The 22,234-nt window shown below is 47.9% G+C and overlaps 1 protein-coding gene across 3 annotated transcripts; it reads left to right on the top strand.

Moving 5' to 3' along the window:
• Window positions 1-3,148: 3,148 nt before the first annotated feature.
• On the top strand, window positions 3,149-22,140 carry PLCD4 (phospholipase C delta 4). Of its 3 annotated transcripts, XM_058704880.1 has the most exons (15): window positions 3,149-3,216; window positions 3,359-3,517; window positions 4,806-5,034; window positions 6,161-6,290; window positions 7,121-7,352; window positions 11,823-12,024; window positions 13,546-13,690; window positions 14,577-14,729; window positions 17,448-17,642; window positions 19,204-19,360; window positions 19,701-19,817; window positions 20,032-20,204; window positions 20,742-20,877; window positions 21,220-21,369; window positions 21,448-22,140. In XM_058704880.1, exons 1-15 carry the CDS (start codon window positions 3,195-3,197, stop codon window positions 21,552-21,554), a joined length of 2,307 nt encoding a protein of 768 aa, XP_058560863.1. In that variant the 5' UTR covers window positions 3,149-3,194; the 3' UTR covers window positions 21,555-22,140. The 3 variants fall into 3 exon arrangements, with proteins under 3 accessions (XP_058560863.1, XP_058560851.1, XP_058560861.1); XM_058704878.1 differs by lacking the exons at window positions 3,149-3,216; window positions 3,359-3,517; window positions 4,806-5,034 and adding an exon at window positions 18,967-19,062 and having other exon boundaries at window positions 5,888-6,290; XM_058704868.1 differs by lacking the exons at window positions 3,149-3,216; window positions 3,359-3,517; window positions 4,806-5,034 and adding an exon at window positions 18,967-19,062 and having other exon boundaries at window positions 5,885-6,290; window positions 21,220-22,140.
• Window positions 22,141-22,234: the final 94 nt, after the last annotated feature.

The following is a 22,234-nucleotide window of genomic DNA, read 5'->3' as shown; positions in this document are numbered from 1 at the left end:
AAGGAGGAGGAAAGGAGAGCACAGAGAGGCTGACAAGGAGGCAAGTAGGGAGGCAGACAGGAACAGGAGAGAAGGGTGAGCTGAGGGAAGGGAAAATGAAGGTGTCAGGATGGGGGAGGAGAGAAACTGGAAGAAAGAAAAGAAAGGCTACTAAGTGGGACATGGTGGGGGCAGAAGATGACAGAGAGGAAAGACAAAACGCCCATGTCCCCCATGGATTCGTAGCCCTGCCCTAACCTGCTTCTGAGACAAAACCCTTCCTTAAGGGCAGAGCCTTGGTGAAATCTCCAAGCTGGACATATGGAACCATGGTTCTAGTCCCACTTATGCTATTTAGTTAATTCATTCGATGACTCTGGCAGTTCAGTTAATCTTTCCAGTCCTCAGTCCCCTTCTCTATAAAATGAAGCCCAGTTCTGATATCCTGGGGCTCCCTGAGTTGGAATTGGCCCTCGTATGGCCACATGTTGCCTGGATCTAGGTTTCAAATAGCGAGTCAGGAACGGGAGCAGAATGGAAGAGCAAGGCAAGCCCTGGGGTTGGAGGAGTCTGACAAAAAGCCTTGGATAAATTTCCAAAGAGGGACACCTGGATGGCTCAGTCAGTTAAGCTTCTGACTCTTGATCTCAGCTCAGGTCTTGATTTCAGGGTTGTGAGTTCGAGCCTTGTGTTGGACTACTTAAAAAGAATTTTTTTTTTTTTTTCCCCTAAGGCTCATTTGAGAGGAGATAGGCTCAAAACTAGGAGTGTCCCAGCACTGGAGCTTAGGCTTCCTGTGGGCTTCCCATGTTTCAGGACATTCTGGTGAGGCTTCTGGACACAGGTGTAAGGGAAGGTAATTCTGTCTTTTCCCAGGGCTGAGACCCACCCCATCCCAGAGTCCCTATGCCCCAGACATGGAAGCTGAAATTCAGTGAGGAGAGAAGGCAAGATGTTGGCAAAGGGGAATTAGATCCCTGTCCCCTAGAGTCTGAGGGAGGACCTGAGACATTTAGGAGAGCACCTATTACTTCAGTCTTCGTTCGGCTTTTGCAAGCCTCAGATTCCAGACTGCATCACCACCCAAAAGAGCAGAGCTGTTTTTCTGCCTCTCGTGAAGCACTCTGGGCCCCTTTGTCCATCCAGAGGCTTCTTCTGGTCTCATCCAGGCTCACATATTCAGCTTCAGCCAGCAAAACCTTTGCTTTTTGGAACTGTCTCAGGGTTCTGTCTCTCCTGAGAGCTGCCTCAAGTTGTCCTTCCCACTTAGATATGGATTGGTTGCCAACCTTCTCCTCTCCCTCTGGGCCCCTGCATGTTCGCTAGTCCTTTAGAAAGTCTTCTGTAGGGGCGCCTGGGTGGCTCAGTCGGTTAAGCATCGGACTCTTGATCTCAGCTCAGGTCTTGGTCTTATGGTTGTGAGTTCAAGCCCCATGTTGGGCTCCACACTGGGTGTGGAGTCTACTTTAAAAAAGAAAGAGGGGCTCGTGGGTGGCTCAGTCTGTTGAGTGTCCAACTTTGGCTCAGATCATGATCTTGCAGTTCGTGAGTTCCAGACCCGTGTCGGGCTCTGTGCTGACAGCTCAGAGGCTGGAGCCTGCTTCGGATTCTGTGTCTCCCTCTCTCTGTCCCTCCCCAGCTCGTGCTCTCTCTGTCACTCTCAAAAATAAATAAACATTAAAAAAAATTTTTTTAGAAAGGAAGGAAGGAAAGAAGCCTTCATTGGGTCTATCACATTCCTGGACTTCAGCTTTGGGTCCTACAGTCAGGGAAGCTGTATTTTCAGTGACCCCCCACGTTTTCCCTAAAGATTTATAGGCTCTTCCAACTAAACAGATACGGCACTGATAGGCCATGTGACCTGAGACAAGTCACATCACATTTCTGGACTTCTGCTTTTCATTTATGAAATATAGGGAGTTGAACTTCACGATGTTTTAATGGAGCACTACCTGACTGATTTTAGAGATGCTTTTCAGGTTTTAGATACTCACCATTGTCAAAATTTTTAACTTATCAATTAAAAAACACAACAATTCTATTCAAGTGCAGCTCCTTTGCATATACAAAGCATAGAACTTTATGCTTCATGAACTTTGCCAGTTCCAGAAAGATTTCATCAAGAGTTGATAATTTCTTATAGGGGCTACGTATCAAGTCTTCTAGTTCTTTTCAAGGGAAGTTTGTTGTTCCCTACCCAGGTCCTAAATTAGCATAGATCTTAAAGAAGGTTATCTTTTTTAGTAGGTAGAGAGGACTTGAAAACGCAGTTCTAGGACACCTGGGTGGCTCAGTCAGTTAGGCGTCTGACTTCAGCTCAGGTCATGATCTCACAGTCCGTGAGTTCGAACCCCATGTCGGGATTTGTGCCAACAGCTCAGAGCCCGGAGCCTGCTTCAGATTCTATCTGTCTCTCTTTGCCCCTTCCCCACTCATGTTCTGTCTGTCTGTCTGTCTGTCTCTCTCTCTCTCAAAAATAAATAAACATTAAAAAAATGTAACAAAATGCAGTTCTGAGACTACATAACTTACCTGGTCCATTAAACTGAGAATAACTGTTAGGCCAAGGAGTATAAAATATGCTTTACTGTGTGAAGGCAGAAGGAGATGGCTTATTTTGCAAGTATGGCACTAAGTGTCACAGAAGAGACAAAAGAGATGCTCTGCCCCGGTCCCCAGGAGCTGGTTGATCTGTACAGGAGCGTGGAGAGGGCTCCCAAGATAGAGAAGCTGGGGTGATTCCATCTGGAGAAGAGAAGACTAGGATCTAGAGAGATTCCAGGTTCTTAAAGGGGGCAGCCAGCTTGATGGTAGTCCCTAATAATCAGGAGCTAAGAAGGATGATGCAGGTTACCCAGCGGAATGTGGGGTATTGGGCAGAAAGCTCTGGTGTAGCCCTCTCTGGAGCTGGCTATGGGAAACAGCAGAGGCTTTGGAATCAGACATATTTGGCTTTAAATTCTGAATCTTATGTGATCTGATGCAGGTTTCTTAGCCTCTCTAAGCCTCAGAGTCTAACAAACTTGAACTGGAAGTAAAAAGAGCTGAAGGGTCTGTAGACGAGGTACCTAGCACATAGTGGCCAGTCAGGGCACACTGGTTTCCTTCTCTTCCTCCTTTGATCTATTATTCTAAGACCACCAGTATTAACCCAAAGCTTTTTGTTCCTCCTTGCTCCTTTAGGTGACTGGCACCAGCTTGTGGAGCAGTAGGCGATGGTGTCCTTGATGCAAGGCCGTGAGTACCCCAGCAGGAGAGGAGGGCTTGGGGACACAGCCCAGGGAAGGGGAGGAGTCTGGACCCCTGTCCCAAGAGCTCCCCCTGGGCCCTCCACCCTCCCTGCCAGCTACCCACCCAGCCCCTTCTTCTCCTGGCCCAGGGCTGCCCATCAATCAAGATGTGCTGCTGATGCAGAAAGGCATGCTGGCGCGCAAGGTGAGGTCCAAAAGCTGGAAGAAACTAAGATACTTCAGACTTCAGGATGATGGCATGACAGTCTGGCATGCCCGGCAGGCAGGAGGCAAGGCCAAGCCCAGCTGTGAGTCACGTGGATAGCTAGGGGTGGGCGTGCTGGGTAGACAGGACTCTGAAGAGGCCAGCAGCTAGAGAGCAGGGGAGGGACCGGGATCCTACAATGTGTCCTTGTGCTGTCCCTCTTGTGTCTCTCTCCTAGCCTGCAAAGTGGAAATTATAACAGCACTTGCCTCGTAAGGCTATTTATGAGGATTCAACCAGTTATTGCATGTAAAGGGCTTAGGAGAGCCCTAGCATATAATAAGGCTCAATAAATCACAGGTTATATTTTATTACTATTAAATTAAGGCATGATCTCAGGCATCGGGCTGCTTGGATTAAAACCCTTGCTCTGCAGCTTTCTAGCTGAGTGGACAAGTTACTTAAATTAAGCTTCAGTTTCCTCATCTGCAAAATAGGGATTAAACACTACCTGCCTAGATGGTTACAGGGACTAAATGAGTTCATGTATAAAGCACTTAGCATGGGACCTAAAGCCAGGATGCATTTAATGCATTAGCCACAATGATGAATATTTTTAAAAATCATAAATGCAACATAGCAGTGTGCATCCTATTGGCCAGAGATGCCTTATGAACCCTCTAAAAATCTGATCACAGGACACATCTAAGAGAGTCTACTTTAGAGATATAATCAAAATTCACCAGCCACACCACCTCCAGCTGAGGAAAGGGGGTGGAAGAATTTCTCTGGCTCTCCCCTAGACATCTGGAAAGAGGAAGCCCTCAAACCTGGAACAGGGGAATTGAATTTGGGCACATCACGATTCAGTGTAACTGCTACTATGTATACTTCAAGAGTGTTTCCTTCTGTCAGCCCTGACAGTCCTCCTGTGATGCCTCTACATGGGAGCTGAAATTCAGAGAGGAGATAAGGCAGGATGTTGGTAAAGGGGGTTTAGAGCCCTGTCCCCTAGAGTCTAAGGACCTGAGACATTCTGTAGCCGGGCCACGGAAGGGACCACCCCTTATTTCAGATGAGAGCACAGAGGGGTTAAGTCATTTTGGTCTGTGTCACACTGCCAGCTGGTGGCCAAAAGCCAGGTCTTGCCACTCCCAACACAGGCCCCTTACCATGCTGCCTATGAAAATGGCCGTGACTCATGGGGAATCTTGAATCCCAGGGGTCTGCATCTCCCTGTACTAAGGATTCAGGGGTTTCATCCTGTGGAGGTTGGAGTTCCTCTTCCCTATGGCTTCACAGAGAGGAAGGGAGTACTGGTCCTTGACCCTTAGCCCCTGCAATTTGGTGGATTCTCTTTCTCAGTGCCCCACTTGTTTCTTCTCCGGCAGTCTCAATCTCTGATGTGGAGACAGTGCGTGAGGGCCATGAGTCTGAGCTGTTGCGCAGCCTGGCAGAGGAGTTCCCCCTGGAGCAGGGCTTCACCATCGTCTTCCATGGCCGCCGTTCCAACCTGGACCTGGTGGCCAACAGCGTTGAGGAGGCCCAGATATGGATGCAGGGGCTCCAGCATTTGGTGGACTTTGTCACCAGCATGGACCAAAAGGAGCGGCTGGACCAGTATCAGCAGGATGGAGTCAGAGTGGGGACCAGGGGTCACTGAAGGAGCTGCAGGGCTAAGGATGGGGGGGTGGATGCGGGGCATGTAGGGATAGGGGGGTCTAAGAGTCCAGTTGGGGTGGGCAAGGGCAGCTCAGGCCAATATGAGGCAGAGGATATTGGAGGAGTAATGGAGGCTTGGGACAGCAAAAAACAGCCAGGCAGAGAGTGGGCAGAAGTTAGGCCCTTCAGGATTGGGACAGTGAGAGGCAAAAGGCCAAACAAGGTACTGATCTTGAGAGCTGAACAGAAGATCCCAGTGGCATTAGCTGGCATAGGACTGGGAAGCAGCTTTAGTGGTGTTGGCTGATTCAGGTTTCCTAGATTGTATTCACCTTCCATGCCAGTTCGTTCATTCATTTGCTCATTCATTCATTCATTCATTTGCCATTTATTAAGCAGAAGGTGTCAGTCACTATACCACACTTTAGAAGTACAAAGATCAGTGAGACTCAGGCATTGTTTTGGTCGTTGGAAAAAAATGGAATTGTGTAAGTAACCTAAGTATCTTAGAAGTGTTAGGGGACTTAGATTATTTGTGGGTGTTCAAAGGAAGGAGAAATACTTAATTCTAGCTAAGAGAGTTCTAAGAAAACGTTAGGCAGGAAGTTGCATTTGAGCCGAGCCTTGAAAAGGAGTAGAATTTGAACATAAAGAAGGAGGGAAAGGCTCTCCTGCCTGAGGGAATAGCATGAGTAAAGGCCCAGACATAGAACATTGAAGAGCAGGAGGGAGAGTGGGACATCAGAGAGTGGGGGGGTTGCTAAGTCTGGCCAAAGTACAGGGAGAATAGAGGTGTGGCGAGAAGATGGGTGGGGGCCAGCTCATGGGGGTGAAGACCTTCATCTATGTTAAGAAACTTGGACTCCTTTCTGCAGGCAACAGGGAGGCCCCTGCAGGCATCTAAGCCATGCAAGGACAAGATAGATCTCTGGGGAGATTATTCTGGCAGCTAATGTGGAAAATACATTGGCCATGGAGGAGAGACTGGGAAGATGATAGGGGAGAAGGTGTCACTGGATGAACATGCACACTCATCTGCACACACAGACACACACATGGTGCTTTTGCCTTGACTCACACCTGGGTGGCTGAGTGACTGGTTCCAGCGTGGAGACAAGAACCAGGATGGTCGCATGAGTTTCCCAGAGGTCCAGCGGTTACTACACCTGATGAATGTGGAAATGGACCAGGAATATGCCTTGCAGCTTTTCCAAGTAAGTCTTTTGGGGAAGGGTTTTCAGAAGCCAGGAAAGGCCACATTCTCAGTTGGCCAGAAGTACTCTGGCCCCATCCAGCATCGCTCTTTGTTGAATCTCTCCTATGCACCCTACCACTATGCCAGGCTCGATGGAAAGTGTCGGGCATGCTTCTTACCCTTTGGTCTTCTTAGAAAGATGATTCATGGGGCACCTGGGTGGCTCAGTCAGTTAAGCATCTGTCTCTTGGTTTCAGCTCAGGTCATGATCTCACAGTTTGTGAGTTCGAGGCCTGCATCGGGCTCCACACTGACAGTGTAGAGCCTGCTTGGGATTCTCTCTCTCCCTCTCTCTCTCTCTCTCTCTCTGCCCTTTCCCTGCTCACACTCTGTCTCTCACAATAAATAAACTTAAAAAATCTTTTTTAATAAATTAATTTAAAAAAGGAAAGATGATTCATAATCTTATGAAAGGCAAACAATACATTACTATGTCGTAGCTCAAGGACCTCTCTGTCCATAGCCAGAATTTCACAGGTGCCTGGTATCAATGGAAAACTCCAACTGGAATGTGAGCAAACAGGAGGAGGGATCTTTTGACCTTGTTGGGGGGCATTTCACTCTTTCTAATTGAAGTTTTTCTCTAGTAGCAAATGGTGTGGCTGCCATTTTGCTTTTTACTTACCAAAGTGTCTTCTATGAACACTAAATGTCAGGAGTTCTGTGGGCATACTGTGGAAATGTGTTTGTATCCATCTGTCAGTAAGATTGCCCTTACAAGGCAAGTTGAAGCCATAAAATTTGCTCTTAAAAGGATTTGTCCACAGTCCTCTAAACCCTCTCTTGCAGGCAGCAGACACATCCCAGTCCGGGACTCTGGAAGGAGAAGAATTTGTAGAGTTCTATAAGGCGTTGACTAAGCGCCCTGAGGTGCAGGAAGTGTTTGAAAACTTTTCAGCTGATGGGCAGAAGCTGACCCTGCTGGAATTTGTGGATTTCCTCCGAGAGGAGCAGAAAGAAGGAGAAAGAGCTTCAGACCTTGCTCTGGAACTCATCGACCGCTATGAGCCTTCAGATAGCGGTAAGAGGGCCAGAGGGTGGAGAGGCACCGGTCACGGGGCGGGGAGGGGGACCAGGATTACAAAGGTCCAGAGCCAAGCTGCCTTCTGCCTAGCTCAGGGAAGGCTGAGTCTACCCATATGCCAGTCCCTGTGCTATCATTTTCCTCTCATTCAACCACTCCCTGGGAAGGAGAGCAGCGATTTCCTTCCCAAGTAAGACAGGAGTCTCCCATCGTGCTGGATCTCTCCAGAGGAAGACCCTTCCTTAAGTCCCCTCTCTTCCACTCTGCTCCTGCTTCACTTTCAGAATAAGTTCTTCCTGGTATCAACGTTTGTCCCCAGGGGAAAAGGGAGATCCTTGGTCCTCTTGCCTTGGCTTCTCCTCTAGCACATATGATTCCTCTTCCTCTAGCTCCTTCATGGTCCCTGTTTGTTGTTTCTTTAAGTGCTGGGTCTCTGCCCTTTCCTGAGCTCTCCAAATTCTCCGAGTGGTTCTTGAGTCGCTAAGCCCCTGGGGAAGGAAGCTAGTCAGTCCCTGGCTGAGGGGGCGTGATGAGGAGGCCAGTCACCTAGCTTTTAGTAAGCACCACTAACATAAGCCCTCTCTGCCTTCAGACATTTCTCCCTGCCCCTTCAGTGGACATCTCCCTGCCCTCCATGCCCTTCAGAATAGCAGGAACTGACATTAATAATAGGTGATTTACAAGGCACTTTCACATCACTTGCTTCATTTAGTCCTCCCTACAACCTTGTAAATCAAAAGCATAATCTTTATTCAGCTTCTGCTAAGTATCCCGTCATGTGCCAACATTGCTACATGCCTTTTCTCTCCTCATCCTTCCAATGGCCTGTTGAAGTGGGTTCTGTTTCTAAGTCAGTTGTGCGAAAGAAGAGAACTAGAGTTTAGAAAGATCAAATGAGCTGCTCAAAGCCAACAGCTAATGAGAGGAAGAATCAGGATTCAAACCCGAGTCACTTGACCCTTTCCTCATACCTCTGTGGAACATGAGGATTAGAGACGAGATGAATGAGAGCTGGACAAGGGACCCACATTTCCAGGTCTCAACTCCCAACGCCCTTTCATTCATTCGTTCACTCACTACGTCAGCCAATGCTTATTGAGCACCTGTCATGGGCCAGGACCTAGGCTCAGGACCAGAAATACAGCAGGAGGAGGTTGGACAGGGACACTGCCCTCATGGAACTTAGAGTCAAACAGAAAGGGCTGGAATTGCTGATTCCAGATACCTGTTCATGCTCAGAGAAGAAAGGGGGCTATAAAGAAATCATTTCAGGGGCGCCTGGGTGGCGCAGTCGGTTAAGCGTCCGACTTCAGCCAGGTCACGATCTCGCGGTCCGTGAGTTCGAGCCCCGCGTCAGGCTCTGGGCTGATGGCTCGGAGCCTGGAGCCTGTTTCCGATTCTGTGTCTCCCTCTCTCTCTGCCCCTCCCCCATTCATGCTCTGTCTCTCTCTGTCCCAAAAATAAATAAAAAACGTTGAAAAAAAAAAAAAAAAGAAATCATTTCAGAAAACTAAATAGAAGAAGAATGCCGAGGCTTTAGAAGTGGGATCTTCCCTTTCCAGTGCAGGATCTGGTAGACATCAGTTACATTTATTCTACTGCCGGTCCTTCTGGATGTTCCCTCCCCTGCATTCACCTGGCAGTTACTATACTCTGGCTGCAGAGCATCGTATCAGCCAGGAGACCTGGGCTCAATTCCCCACTGTACTTCTTTTTTTTTTTCTTTTTCCTTTTTAAAAATTATTTATTTATTTTTAAATTTACGTTCAAGTTAGTTAGCAGATAGTACAATAATAATTTCAGGAGTAGAATCCAGTGATTCATCCCCTACATATAACATCCAGTGCTCATCCCAACAAGTGTCCTCCTTAATGCCCCTTGCCCGTTTAGCCCATGCCCCCACCCACAGCCCCTCCAGCAACCCTCAGTTTGTTCTCTATATTTAAGAACCTCTTATGTTTTGTCCCCCTCCCTGTTTTTATATTATTTTTGCTTTCCTTCCCTTATGTTCATCTGTTTTGTATCTTAAATTCTACATATGAGTGATATGATATTTGTCTTTCTCTGACTGACTTGTTTCACTTAGCATAGTACCCTCTGGTTCCATCCACGTTGTTACAAATGGCAAGATTGCATTCTTTTTGATTGCTGAGTAATACTCCATTGGATATATAAACCACATCTTCTTTATCCATTCATCCATCGATGGACATTTGGGCTCTTGCCATACTTTGGCTATTGTCGATACTGCTGCTATAAACATGGGGGTGCATGTGTCCCTTCGAAACAGCACACCTGTATCCCTTGGATAAATGCCTAGTAGTGCAATTGCTGGGTTGTGGGGTAGTTCTATTTTTAGTTTTTTGAGGAACCTCCATACTGTTTTCCAGAGTGGCTGCACCAGCTTGCATTCCCACCAACAATGCAAAAGAGATCCACATCCTCGCCAATATCTGTCATCATCTGAGTTAATTTTAGCCATTCTGACAGGTGTGAGGTGGTATCTCATTGTGGTTTTGATTTGTATTTCCCTGATGATGAGTGATGTGGAGCATTTTTCATGTGTCAGTTGGCCATCTGGATGTCTTCTTTGGACAAGTGTCTATTCATGTCTTTTGCCCATTTCTTCACTGGATTGTTTGATAAGTTCTTTATAGATTTTGGATACTAACCCTTTATCTGATATGTTGTTAGCAAATATCTTCTCCCATTCTGTCAGTTGCCTTTGAGTTTTGCTGATTGTTTCTCTCACCATGTAGAAGCTTTTTATCTTAATGAGGTCCCAATAGTTCATTTTTGCTTTTGTTTCCCTTGCCTCCAGAGACATGTTGAGTTAGAAGTTGCTGCAGCCGAGGTCAGAGAGGTTTTTGCCTGCTTTCTCCTCTTCCCCACCGTACTTCTTACTAACTGAGTAGCCCTGGGCAAAGTGAGACATGGTTTGCTCATTTGTAAAATAATTGGTTACCGAATGAAATGATGAACATGAGAAGTATCTGGCAACTGTGGATTTACCCTCGTGATTTAAGTTATTACTGTCAAGAAGAAAACTTCCTGCCTGACTTCCTGCCACTGCTTTTCTCCATCTCTAGGCCTTGTCAAAGCTGGAGCAAGGAAGCTGGGCATTAGAGTCAAGTTGTTTGGCCTCCCAAGAGAACCCCCCCTGCAGTGTTGTTAACCTCAGTGAGATGGCACAGCCCAGTGATATGGGTGTGGCTCAGACACCTGGCTGCCTGGGTTCAAATCCCAGCTCCTTCACTTACTAGTTATGTTACCTAACCTCTCAGGGCGGGTTATATTATATCTGCCTCATTATGTCGGTGAGAGCATTGAGATGCTGCATGGAACGTCCCAGGTATAAGTGCTCAGTATTAGTTGTCATTGTTGGTATTGTATGAAGCCCATGCTGAGATGGGTGAGGGCTATGGAAGGAGTGACAGGACCCTACCATCAAAGAAAGTGTAGTGTAAGGTGATATTGGACAAATACTTTTCAAAATACCATCTAAGAATTGATGATAGGAAGAAACCCTCAGGTCATGGTCGGCAGCAGCTACGCAGCCCAGGGAATAAACCACAGGTTCCTCGGTCATGCCACTGAGTCTTTGACTTTGTTTCTCTCTGGTCCTCAGCTTCCCCATCTATAAAATTAACCCTTTGCACTGAATACTATGCTGTCCATTATGGTAACCATGAGCTCTGTGTGACTATTTACATTTAGATTAACTAAAATCAGGGTGCCTGGCTGGCTCAGTTGGAAGAGCATGGGACTCTTAATCTCGGGGTCATGAGTTCAAGCCCCACACTGAGTGTAGACATTACTTAAAAGAATAAATAAATTAAAACTTAAAAAATAATAATTAGCTAAAATCAAGGTCTTCAGTCACACAACCACATTTCAGGTGCTCGGTAGCCATATGTGTTTAGAGGCTACCATACTGGATGGCACAGAATAGAACATTTCCATCATTGCAGAAAGTTCTATTGGATAGCACTGGATTAGAATGATTAAAATGATTTGTTTTTAACTAATACTTTTTTTTTAAGCTTATATATTTTTGAGAGAGACAGAGAGACCATGAGTGGGGGAGGGGCAGAGAGAGAAGGAGAGAGAATCCCAAGCAGGCTCCCAGCTCAGCACAGAGCCCGACGTGGGGCTCAATCCCACAACTGTGAGATTGTGATCGGAGCCGAAATTAGGAGTTGGATGCTCAACCACCTGAGCCACCCAGGCACCGCTGGACTAGAATGATCTTAATGTTTCTCCTTGTAGCTTTAACTTTCTCTGAGGGTGGCGATGATCGAAGTGACAGTGGGTGGGGCACATTTTGGGATCTAGAGGCTGGGAGTGGACACCATCTATAAGTCAGGACTCTGGAAGAGGGGGTGGGGTGAAAGACGGGCTGGGGATGTGCTGGGATGCTCTCACTCAGAGCTTCTCACTCTGGCATTCCCCTGCTCCCCACCTTAGGCAAAGTGCGACATGTGCTGAGCTTGGATGGCTTCCTCAGCTACCTCTGCTCGAAGGATGGCGATGTCTTCAACCCAGCCTGCCTCCCCATCTACCAGGATATGACTCAACCCCTGAACCACTATTATATCAACTCCTCTCACAACACCTACCTAGTGGGGGACCAGCTTTGTGGCCAGAGCAGCGTCGAAGGATATATACGGTGCAGCGGGAAGGGCTCCAGCTCATGAAAAGGGGCCATCTGTGCTCTCAGTAGCTAACAGTGATTGAGAAGATGTCCTGGGGGCGGGGGGTGGGCTGGGGGCTGAGGATCCATGGATCCCTGGGAGACTTGAAGGACATGTCGAAGACTGACAGGAGACTAGTATTGAAACTCTATGGGTATATAGAGCTGCTTTCTCTTTCATAGGCTGTGAAATGCTCCTGGAACCCAGAGGTCCTGACAGGTTTATTTTGAACAAATAAAGTAAATGTTACACAAAAGCAGTAGTGCATAGAAGTTAGAAACGTATGTTCTGGAGTCGGACCATTTGAGGTCAAATCCTAGCTCTCTCAGAGCTTGGTACTCTGATTCTAAGTACTTAACCCCTCTGTACTTCAGTTTCCCCTTCTATGAAATAGGGATGATAACAATGCCTATTCTGAGTTGTGAGGACTTTTTAAAATGTTTATTTATTTATTTTTGAATGGGGCAGGGGCAGGGCAGAGAGAAGAAGACAGAGAATCCCAAGCATGCTCCACGTTGTCAGCACAGAGCCCGATGTGGGGCTCGATCTCACGAACCTCAGATCATGCATGACCTGAGCTGAAATCAAGAGTCGGACACTTAACCGACTGAGCCACCCCGGCTCCCCCTGAGTTGTGAGGATTAAATGAGATAATCCATGTGTTAATAGCTAATAAGTGGTATCTGCTTTTATTGTGATTATCTGTGGTTAGATTGAATAGTCAAGATATCTTGACTTACAGTGCCAGCAACTGAACTAGCAGCTTCAGGGTATACAAAGATTAGTGAAATATATTGTTTCTGCCCCAGGACATTCAGTAGAGAAAATAAAGTATAAATTTACTGAGAGTTTGAGGGGTGCTTGGCTGGCACAGTTGGTAGAACATGCAACTCTTGATCTTGGGGTCGTGAGTTCAAGCCCTATGTTGGGCATAGAGCTTACTTTAAAAACAAACAAATAGGGGTGCCTGGGTGGCTCAGTTGGGTTAAACATCCGACTTTGGCTCACGTCATGATCTCGCAGTTTGTGAGTTCCAGCCCCACGTCAGGCTCTGTGCTGACAGCTCAGAGCCTGGAGCCTGCTTCGGATTCTGTGTCTCCTTCTCTCTCTGCCCCTCCCCCACCTGTGCTCTGTCTCTCTCTGTCTCTCAAAAATAAATAAATGTAAAAACAAACAAACAAATTTCCTAAGAGTTTAAATAACTCAGGGGCTGCAGAACGGTACACAACCAGAACACCAGAAGCATCATGAGGCAATATGTGATGACTTGCTGAAGGCAGCCTGTGAGTTAGGTGGGCTGGGGGGGGGGGTGGTGGAGGTGGTGAGAGCTGTAACAGTGTTCCAGTGGACAGAGAAAGGCCCACGGAGATGTAGCATGAAAGGGTCTTAACAGATAAGTGCCACCGAGCACTGTTCTCTCCAGAGTGGGTAAGGGTCCCTAGACGGAAAAGGAGACCTTGACCTCTCTGTCTCTTGGTGTTTGGGGTTTTTTGCAGGGCCCTGAAGAGGGGGTGCCGCTGTGTGGAGGTGGATATATGGGACGGACCTAGTGGGGAGCCTATCGTTTACCATGGACACACCCTGACCTCCCGCATCCCGTTCAAAGATGTCGTGGCCACTGTAGCACAGTACGCCTTCCAGGTAGGAGCCCCGGGATGAGCACACTGGTGAGGGAAGATGATCTGAGGGAGGAGCGGCTGGCTCCGGATCTGCAGAGGGTAGAGGGATCCAGGGGAGGTCATATCAAATAGCATATATGTGTAACTGAAACATCAGGCGAATATTAAGGGATTATGAATAAGGGTTGGGTATGTCACCAGTAATTAGTAGTCAGAGAGGCTATTGCTAGAGATTAGTAACTAGTACCTTGAATAACTGTCACCTATTTGGGAGAGGGTGGATAAGGAAGCCGAGAAGATGGTGGGTAGGGCTGGGGGACAAGAGGAATCGGGAGATGAGAGTGTAACATGAGCACATAGTTAGGGGAATGGCCTAGCCTTCCCACTCTGAGGCTAAACACTCAAAGGTCCCAGAGGGACCTGGGTCAGACCTGGTACAAGTCTCAGATTTGGGATCCCAAGAATGACTTTTTAATTTTTCTTCTTATTTATTTATTTATTTATTTATTTTTATTTTTATTTTTTATTTTTTTTGAGAGAGAGAAAGAGCATGCACAAGTAGCAGGGAGGCAGAAGAGGGGCGGGGAGAGAATTCCAAGCAGGTTCCAGACTATTAGCCTGGAGCCTGACACTGGGCTTGAACTCACCAACCGTGAGATCATGACCTGAGCCGAAATTAAGAGTCGGGCACTTAACCGACTCTGCCACCCAGGCGCTCCCCCAACAGTGACTTTTAAACATGGGGTGGGCCCCAGACCCAGAAAGACCTCCTTGACACCTGGAATCGGGTCAGAGGAGTTTAGCCATCAGGGTACTCCGCTGAGTGAGTCACCAGGGGAGGCCTGGAGATGCAAGGAAGTTACAGGCTATAGAACTCTGGCTCCAGCATCCCCTCCCTTCCCTATCAGACATCAGACTACCCAGTCATCTTGTCCCTGGAGAACCACTGCACGTGGGAGCAGCAGCAGGTCATGGCGCTTCATCTGACCGAGATCTTGGGGGAGCAATTGCTGAGCACAACCTTGGACGGGCTGCTGCCCACTCAACTGCCCTCGCCTGAGGTAGGCACCCTGTTTCCCGAGCCCGGGCTCTACCGTGGCTTCCATACCCTCCCCATCTCGGCTCCTTCCTCCATGCCCCTCCTTTCCCTTCTCCTCACCCTCAGATGGATTATCCTTCTCTTTAATATCTTGGAGACAACTTTTTTTTAATTAAAAAATTTTTATTTTAGAGAGGGAAAGAACATGAGCAGGGGAGAGGGACAGAAGGAGAGAGAGAGAGAGAGAGAGAGAGAGAGAGAGAGAGAGAGAGAATCCCAAGCAGTCTCCACGCTCACGTGGAGCCCAGTGTGGGGCTCAATACCATGACCCGATGTCCCAACAATTTTAATTTTTAAAAAATACAATTGAATACAGAATTGTTTATAGTTCTCTAAATTTTAAATCAATTATTTACTTATTTCTTTTTTCAATGGAAATATCTTTTTTTTCCTGATAGTTCATAATTATTGTAGACTATACAAATAATATACAGAAAGGGAAGTCCCCCACCATAATCTCAGCCTCTCCCAAAACAGCTGTCAATAGATTTTTAAGGTTCATTTATTTTGAGAGAGAGAGAGAGAGAGAGAATATGAGTGGAGGAGGGATAGAGAAAGAGGGAGAGAAAATCCCAAGCAGACTCTACGCTCCACAGTAAGCCTGATCCGAGGTCGATCTCACGACCCTGAGATCATGACCTGAGCTGAAATCAAGAGCTGGAAAGCTTAGCCGACTAAGCCACCCAGGTGCCCTGTCAATAGTTTTTTTTTAAATGCTTATATAAACATGTGTGTGTATATATATTTATGTTTTTAAAAACGTGCATGGGGTCCTTTTCTATATCCCTTTTATATTTCACATACCGTATATATCATGGATGTCTTTTCATGTATAATTTTGCTCCTTCTAATAGCTATTCTATTTCCTCTGTGGTATTCTATTTTCTGTTATGAACCATCGTTTATTCAACCAGTAAATGGTAATCATTCAGGTTGTTGCTAAGTTTTCATTTTTACATACAGCTTTGTCCATTTATTCTTTCTGTGAGATGGGTTTCTAGAAGTAAAATTGCTGGGTTGGAGAGTTTGCATGTTGATATTTTGGTAATTATTACCAAGTTGCCCCCGGAGGAAAAAAACCAAATTGCATTCCAACCAACAGTGTAAGAGAATGACTACAAACAACTCCAGTAGTGAGATGATTCAGAGTGGCAAATATGGAAAAAAAAAAAAAAAAAAAGAAAGAAAGAAAAGTTCAAGTTTTTAAAAAAGAAAGGTCTATATTTTCTTCTTTTGGATTAATTTATATTATTTACCCACTTTTATTGGGGTTTATAATCTTTTTTTACATTTTATTTTAGAGCTCATACAGGGTAGGGAGGGGCAGAGGGAGAGAGAGAGAGAGAGAGAGAGAGAGAGAATCTTAAGCAGACTCATGCTCAGCATGGAGTCTGACTTGGGGCTCAATCCCATGACCCAAGCCAAAACCAAGAGTTAGACACTCAACTGACTGAGCTACCCAGGAACCCCAGGTCACCCTGGGTTTGTAATCTTTGTTGATACATAACAAATTTGTTTGTTTTACAGAGATGATTCCTAAGCAAGAAACTGTAGTTGCGGTTTTATTTTATTTATTTACTTACTATTTATTTATTTATTTATTTAGGAGAAACAGAGGGAGAGAGAGCGTCAGCAGGGGAGGGGCAGAGAGAGAGGGAGTCACAGAATCCAAAGTGAGCTGCAGGCTCTGAGCTGTCAGCACAGAGCCCAATGTGGGGCTCGAACACTTGAACCGTGAGATCATGACCTGAGCCAAAGTCTGATGCTTAACTGACTGAGCCGCCCAGGCGTCCCTGTTTGTTTGTTTGTTTGTTTGATTATTTTTAAGTAGGCTCCACGCCCAATGTGGGGCTTGAACTCACGACCCTGAGATGAAGAGTCCCCTGCTCTCCCAACAGAGCCGGTCAGGTGCCCCTATAACAAGTTTTTAAATGTTAAAGATATAAATGCTTTGGAAAATATCTGTTTTTGCAGTCTTTGCTTTTGGACTATTGCATCTTCTGCCTTATTGGGGATTTTGTTTTTAATGTTTATTTATTTTTGACAGAGAGAGAGAGAGAGACAGAGCACAAGTGGGGGAGGGGCAGAGAGAGAGGGAGACACAGAATCGGAAGCAGGCTCCAGGCTCGGAGCTGTCAGTCCGACGCAGGGCTCGAACTCACTGGACCGCGAGATCATGACCTGAGCCGAAGTCGGACGCTCAACCAACTGAGCCACCCAGGCGCCCCATGCCCTATTGGGGATTTGAAGCTTTATGTAGTCAAATCTGCCAGTCTTTTTTATGTCTTCTGAGTTTTCATCTCCTGTTTTTTTTTCTTCTTTTTTCCACCTCCTGTTTCTAAAGGCTTTCCCACTGAAAGATTATTCAAAAAGATTCTCTATTTTTTTCTGATACTCTTAGTTCTTTACATTTAAATCTTTAATCTGGGAGAAATCTTCAAATGTGAGGTAGGGGTCCCATGTATTGTTTTCCAAATGGATAGGGATGTTACAAGTTGGCTTAAGGATAGGGAATCCCTACTGTATGTATCATGCAGCGCCCCACCCCCCACCATGGGCACTCCTGACCACCCACTTCCCCTGTCTTTGAGGTGGTCCCATCAGAGCAGTGGGCACTGCATGGTCCCCAGGAGGGGCCCAGAGCAGACAAGTAAACAAGTCCCTTCATTTCCACTCCCAGGAACTTAGGAGGAAGATCCTGGTGAAGGGGAAGAAGCTACAGACCCTTGAGGAGGACCTCGAGGAAGAGGAAGAGGAGGAAGTGCTGGAGTCTCAACTGGAGGGAGAGCAGGAGGCTAAGCCAGAGCTGGAGGCCCAGTCTGAGTCTGAGCCCCAGGAGCTGAGCCCCCGCAGTAAGGACAAAAAGAAGGACAAGGTGGGCCAGGAGGGTGGTCTTTCCGCTCTAGCACTGGGTCGGTCTGTACCATAAGCTGAGTTCGTGTGTGGAGAGACTAGAGCCAAGCAAGGTGGAGAGCCAAGGAGCAAAACGCCCCTTACCCCCAGTAAACGAGGTATAGGGATGGCACCACTATATATGGTCAGAGAGAGAGAGAGAGAGAGAGAGAGAGAGATTGCAGTGGCTTTCCAACTTCTTTGGGCCATGAAATCTTTTTCGAATGAAATCTTATACGGGTGCTCTGTATACAAAAGAGATAAATGTGGAGCTGTCCTAGGTGGAGCACCTATTTGGCTCTCTCCTGGGTCCCCCCGCTGACTCCTGAGATATCTTTTTAAAATAACCATTTTTTAATGTTCATTTTTTGAGAGCAAGCAAGCTCAGGTGGGGGAGGGGCAAAAGAGAAAGACACAGAATCCAAAGCAGGCTTCAGGCTTTGAGCCATCAGAACAGAGCCTGACGTGGGGCTTGACCCCACGAACCAAGAAATCATGACTTGAGCTGAAGTCAGATGCTTGACCGAGTCATCCAGGCGCCCCTCCTGAGACATCTTTGTACTAATTCTCAATCTTCTTAAAGGCCAGATTGAAAACCACTGGTGTGGGGAGAGCAGGGAGAGGAGAGGGAGGGAGGGAGGAAAGGAGGGAGGGAGGGAGAGAAAGAGGACAAAAACACACTCTACTGTATTGGGTAAGTAGGGCTTAGTGGAGGGACGCCTGTGGCCTCATCTAAAATGAGCTTAGAGAAAGCTTCTTGGAAAAGGTGACTCTGAGAAGGGGCCGGAAATGACCAAAAAGAAGGAACAGAAAGTCAGGGAAGGCGAAGGCTTCAAGAAGGCTGTGCCAAGGTGGTCCAACTCCCTGTGGGGAAGGGGTGCCATTGGTGGGTCCGCCAAGATCCTGGTTTGAAGTCTGCATTTCCTTCTCATGCGCTTCCTTGACTTAGCTGACTAACTGCTGGCTTACCCTGTCCTCTCTGGGGCTGTGGTGTCTAACCTGCTACCATGTCCAGGGAAGGAAATGGGAATTCAGGAGACAAATGTAACGCTATTACTCTGGGACCCTCACATCCTTCCAGGTGTGACTTCCATGCCCATTTGCATACCTTGCATCTGTTTGGGTTTGACCAAAATTCACTATTGTTTTAAAAGATGAGAGGTAGGGAGGATGACACCCCTCTGCTTAAAAATCATTACAAACCTGTTGCCCAGAAAGTAACAGTAGAGCAGACCCTTTAAGCCCAGAAGCTGAAACCAGTCCCATCAGTGTATGTAGACTGCCTTTATTCCCATTCCCATCCCCAGGTTGTGATGTGTCCGCCGTTTTGTACGCCTATCTGTTGTCAGATTATGGTTCAGGCTCCTAGTTCCAAGCCTGAGTCCCTTCTCTTTCCCAAGCAGGTGAGGCAGGAGGGGGAATGCAATGGGGAGGCAGTGGGCAGAGGCTCAGGCTGGGTGGGGAAATTCAGATCCTGGCCACCGGCCCCTTCCTCTCAGATCGCTGAGGGTTCAATTTCATCTTCCTATTTTCTCCTTTTCCAGAAATCCAAACCCATCATGTGTCCATCCCTCTCTGCCCTGGTTGTCTACTTGAAGGCCGTCTCATTCCACAGCTTCACTCACTCGAGGGAGCACTACCGCTTCTATGAGACATCGTCTTTCTCTGAAACCAAGGCCAAGAGCCTCATCAAAGAGGCTGGTCAGGACCGAAAGGGAGGGCCAGGGAGGGAATTGGGATGAGTAGGGTCAGGCTGCTGGGCAGGCAGATGAGTCCCAAGAAAGAGGACAAAGGGACTAAGGAGAGACGAGGGAGCTACGAAACTCCTCAGAGTAGGCACAGGGACAGGAGTTATGAGTAGTGGGCTCATGGCTCCAGGGATAGGGAAGCTGGGGAGACGGGTCAGGATGGAACAGAGAGGCATGGTGAAGCCTTCCGGAGCTGGCCTTGCGAGGTGCTGGGCACAAGAGTGAAGTACCTGGGGCCAGGGAAGTGGTGGAATCCACTCCATTGCCATCTCCCTACTGTATCCCTTTTGCAGGCAATGCGTTTGTGCAGCACAACGCCTGGCAGTTAAGCCGTGTGTATCCCAGTGGCCTGAGGACAGATTCGTCCAACTACAACCCCCAGGAACTCTGGAATGCGGGTTGCCAGATGGGTGAGGGGGCAGCAGGGACAAGGAGGAGGGAGGGGAAGGGCCACAGGTGGCAAGAGGGCCGGGGAATGCTTGAAGTGTGCTAGGCTGAGAAAGATGCTAAGGGGGTGTTCCCAGCAGGCCCTCTTCTACCCAACACATTTCCTTACTCCCCTGAAAGAGGGCCTAGGTGGTTCCTGAGATACATCCTTCCTTCCTATTCTCCTGGGGCTCTCAGTGGCTATGAATGTGCAGACTGCGGGGCTGGAGATGGACATCTGTGATGGGCTCTTCCGCCAGAACGGTGGCTGTGGCTATGTGCTGAAGCCAGACTTCCTGCGTGACATCCAGAGTTCCTTCCACCCAGAGAGGCCCATCAGCCCTTTCAAAGCCCAGACCCTCCTAATCCAGGTACCTTGGAGAGGAGAAACTGTCAGGCAGAGCCTAGGGTAGCTGGGATAGAAGCAGGGGGAGGAGACGGCTGGGCCTGGTGGGAGCGTGATGGGTGAATTCCTCACGAGGCAGCACAGCCCAACTGTGAACAGTGTGGTCTTTGGGGCCAGTTGCCTCGGTTCAAGTCCTTTCACGGGCTGTGTACCTCTGGGCACGTTCCTTAACCTCTGGCTCCTCACCTGCAGAATGGGGGTATGATACCACCCACCTCACAGGGTTGTTGTGATTAACATAAAGTGCCTACAACAATGTCTGGTGCAGAGTAAATGCAGGCAAGGGGTTGCTGACGTTAACATACCTGCTTCCAAACCTTGTTAAATTTCTACTTGGATGCATTTTAAATTGCAGGTAGATTACTAGAAGAGAATATATTACCCAAATCCAGAAGCCGTAGCGCAAGGTCCTGTGAATCCCCGCCCCCCTCCCCTGGGTGTAAGAGTGAGCTGGAGCGGGGCTGGGAACAGGAACTATTGAGGTTCCAAGTCCTGCTTACAGGTGATCAGTGGTCAGCAACTCCCCAAGGAGGACATGACTAAAGAGAGGTCCATTGTGGATCCACTGGTGAGAGTTGAAATCTTCGGTGTCCGCCCAGACACAACCCGGCAAGAGACGAGCTATGTGGAGAACAATGGTGAGACTGGGCAGTGCTGGGGGGAGAGGAGGAACATGGCCGTTTTCCTACCATGCTGCCCTCCATGAAGCACAGTCCTGGTCACCACCCCTCTCCCACCCCCAAGAGGAGCAGTGTAGAACGGGACAAAGAAGGGCTCGGACATCTTGGGTCTGAGTCCTGGCCCCTTACTTATAAGCTCCAACAGTGTGGGCAAATTGCTCACCCACTCTGGGCCTCCATTGCCTCACCTCGACTCCCTCACACGGATTGCTCTGAAAATCACGGTGGCCCAGGATGGGCTTAAAGAAAACCGCCAATGATCTGTCCCTTCACTCCCACCGTCTTTCACCCCCTCTTCAGGTTTTAATCCATACTGGGGGCAGACACTATGCTTCCGGGTCCTGGTGCCTGAACTGGCCCTGCTGCGTTTTGTGGTAAATGATTACAACTGGAAAACCCGACACGACTTTATTGGGCAGTACACACTTCCTTGGAGCTGCATGCAACAAGGTGGGCTGGTCCCCCAAACCCTGGCCAGCGGTCCAGCTCCGGCTCCCTTCCTAATGCTGTCCTCCTGCCCCTTTCCAGGCTACCGCCACATACACCTACTCTCCAAGGACGGCACCAGCCTCCATCCAGCCTCCATCTTTGTGCATATCTGCATCCGGGAAGGACTAGAGGGGGATGAATCCTAAGGCGGGCACTTCTTGGGAAGGGTGGGTGCGCTGGCTTGAGACGGTAAGAAAAACCTGGAAGGATGCTCCAGAAGGCAAACAGAGGTGGTAAAAACCAGGTTTTGGGTTGTGCATTCCTAAGCACAAAATTACCTCACCTTTCCTAACAAGCAAATCTAGGACCTGATCTTTCACTCTCTCTCTCTTCCCTTTCTTCGTTTTTCCACCTGTGGTATCTTTTCTGCCCCTTTCTTCGCATACTCTCTGCTGGACTTCCTTCCTCTTGCCACAGCCTCAATCCCATACCTCAGTCCCAAAGGATGAATCTCTTTCATCAACCCTGGCTCAAACGATGGTTGCCACCAGAAACCCAGAGAGGGGCTTGGAGCAGAGAAACACCAAGAGGCATTATCCCCTCCACACTAACTTCCTTAAAGCTCAGAGCCAAGGAAAGGATAGACCAATCCTCCAGGTTCCCCAGGCAAAGGCTGGGGAAGGAGACCTGACCCCAAGACTACACGGACTCTTAAGAGAACACTGCACAGCCGAGTCCCCACTGGACTGCTCTTCCCTAGTCCCACTTGTATAAACAGAGCTTTTCTCCCCAGTTGTGCTTGAGTATGGTCTGTCACTGTCGGGCAAGAGGAAGTATGAAGGTTGGGAGACATTCAGGTAGACAGGTGGGCTAGGGAAAGGGTAGG

This window comes from Neofelis nebulosa, chromosome 2 (assembly GCF_028018385.1).
Source record: "Neofelis nebulosa isolate mNeoNeb1 chromosome 2, mNeoNeb1.pri, whole genome shotgun sequence".
In the NCBI taxonomy this organism is placed as follows: Eukaryota; Metazoa; Chordata; class Mammalia; order Carnivora; family Felidae; genus Neofelis; species Neofelis nebulosa.
This window is presented reverse-complemented; position numbering and strand designations above follow the sequence as displayed.

Coding starts and splice junctions, on each gene's coding strand:
- PLCD4 (XM_058704880.1), top strand. CDS start 3,195: ATGGTGTCCTTGATGCAAGGCC. Junction 6,291..7,120: donor ATGCCTTGCAGCTTTTCCAA/GTAAGTCTTTTG, acceptor CCTCTCTTGCAG/GCAGCAGACACATCCCAGTC. Junction 19,818..20,031: donor GAATGCGGGTTGCCAGATGG/GTGAGGGGGCAG, acceptor TGGGGCTCTCAG/TGGCTATGAATGTGCAGACT.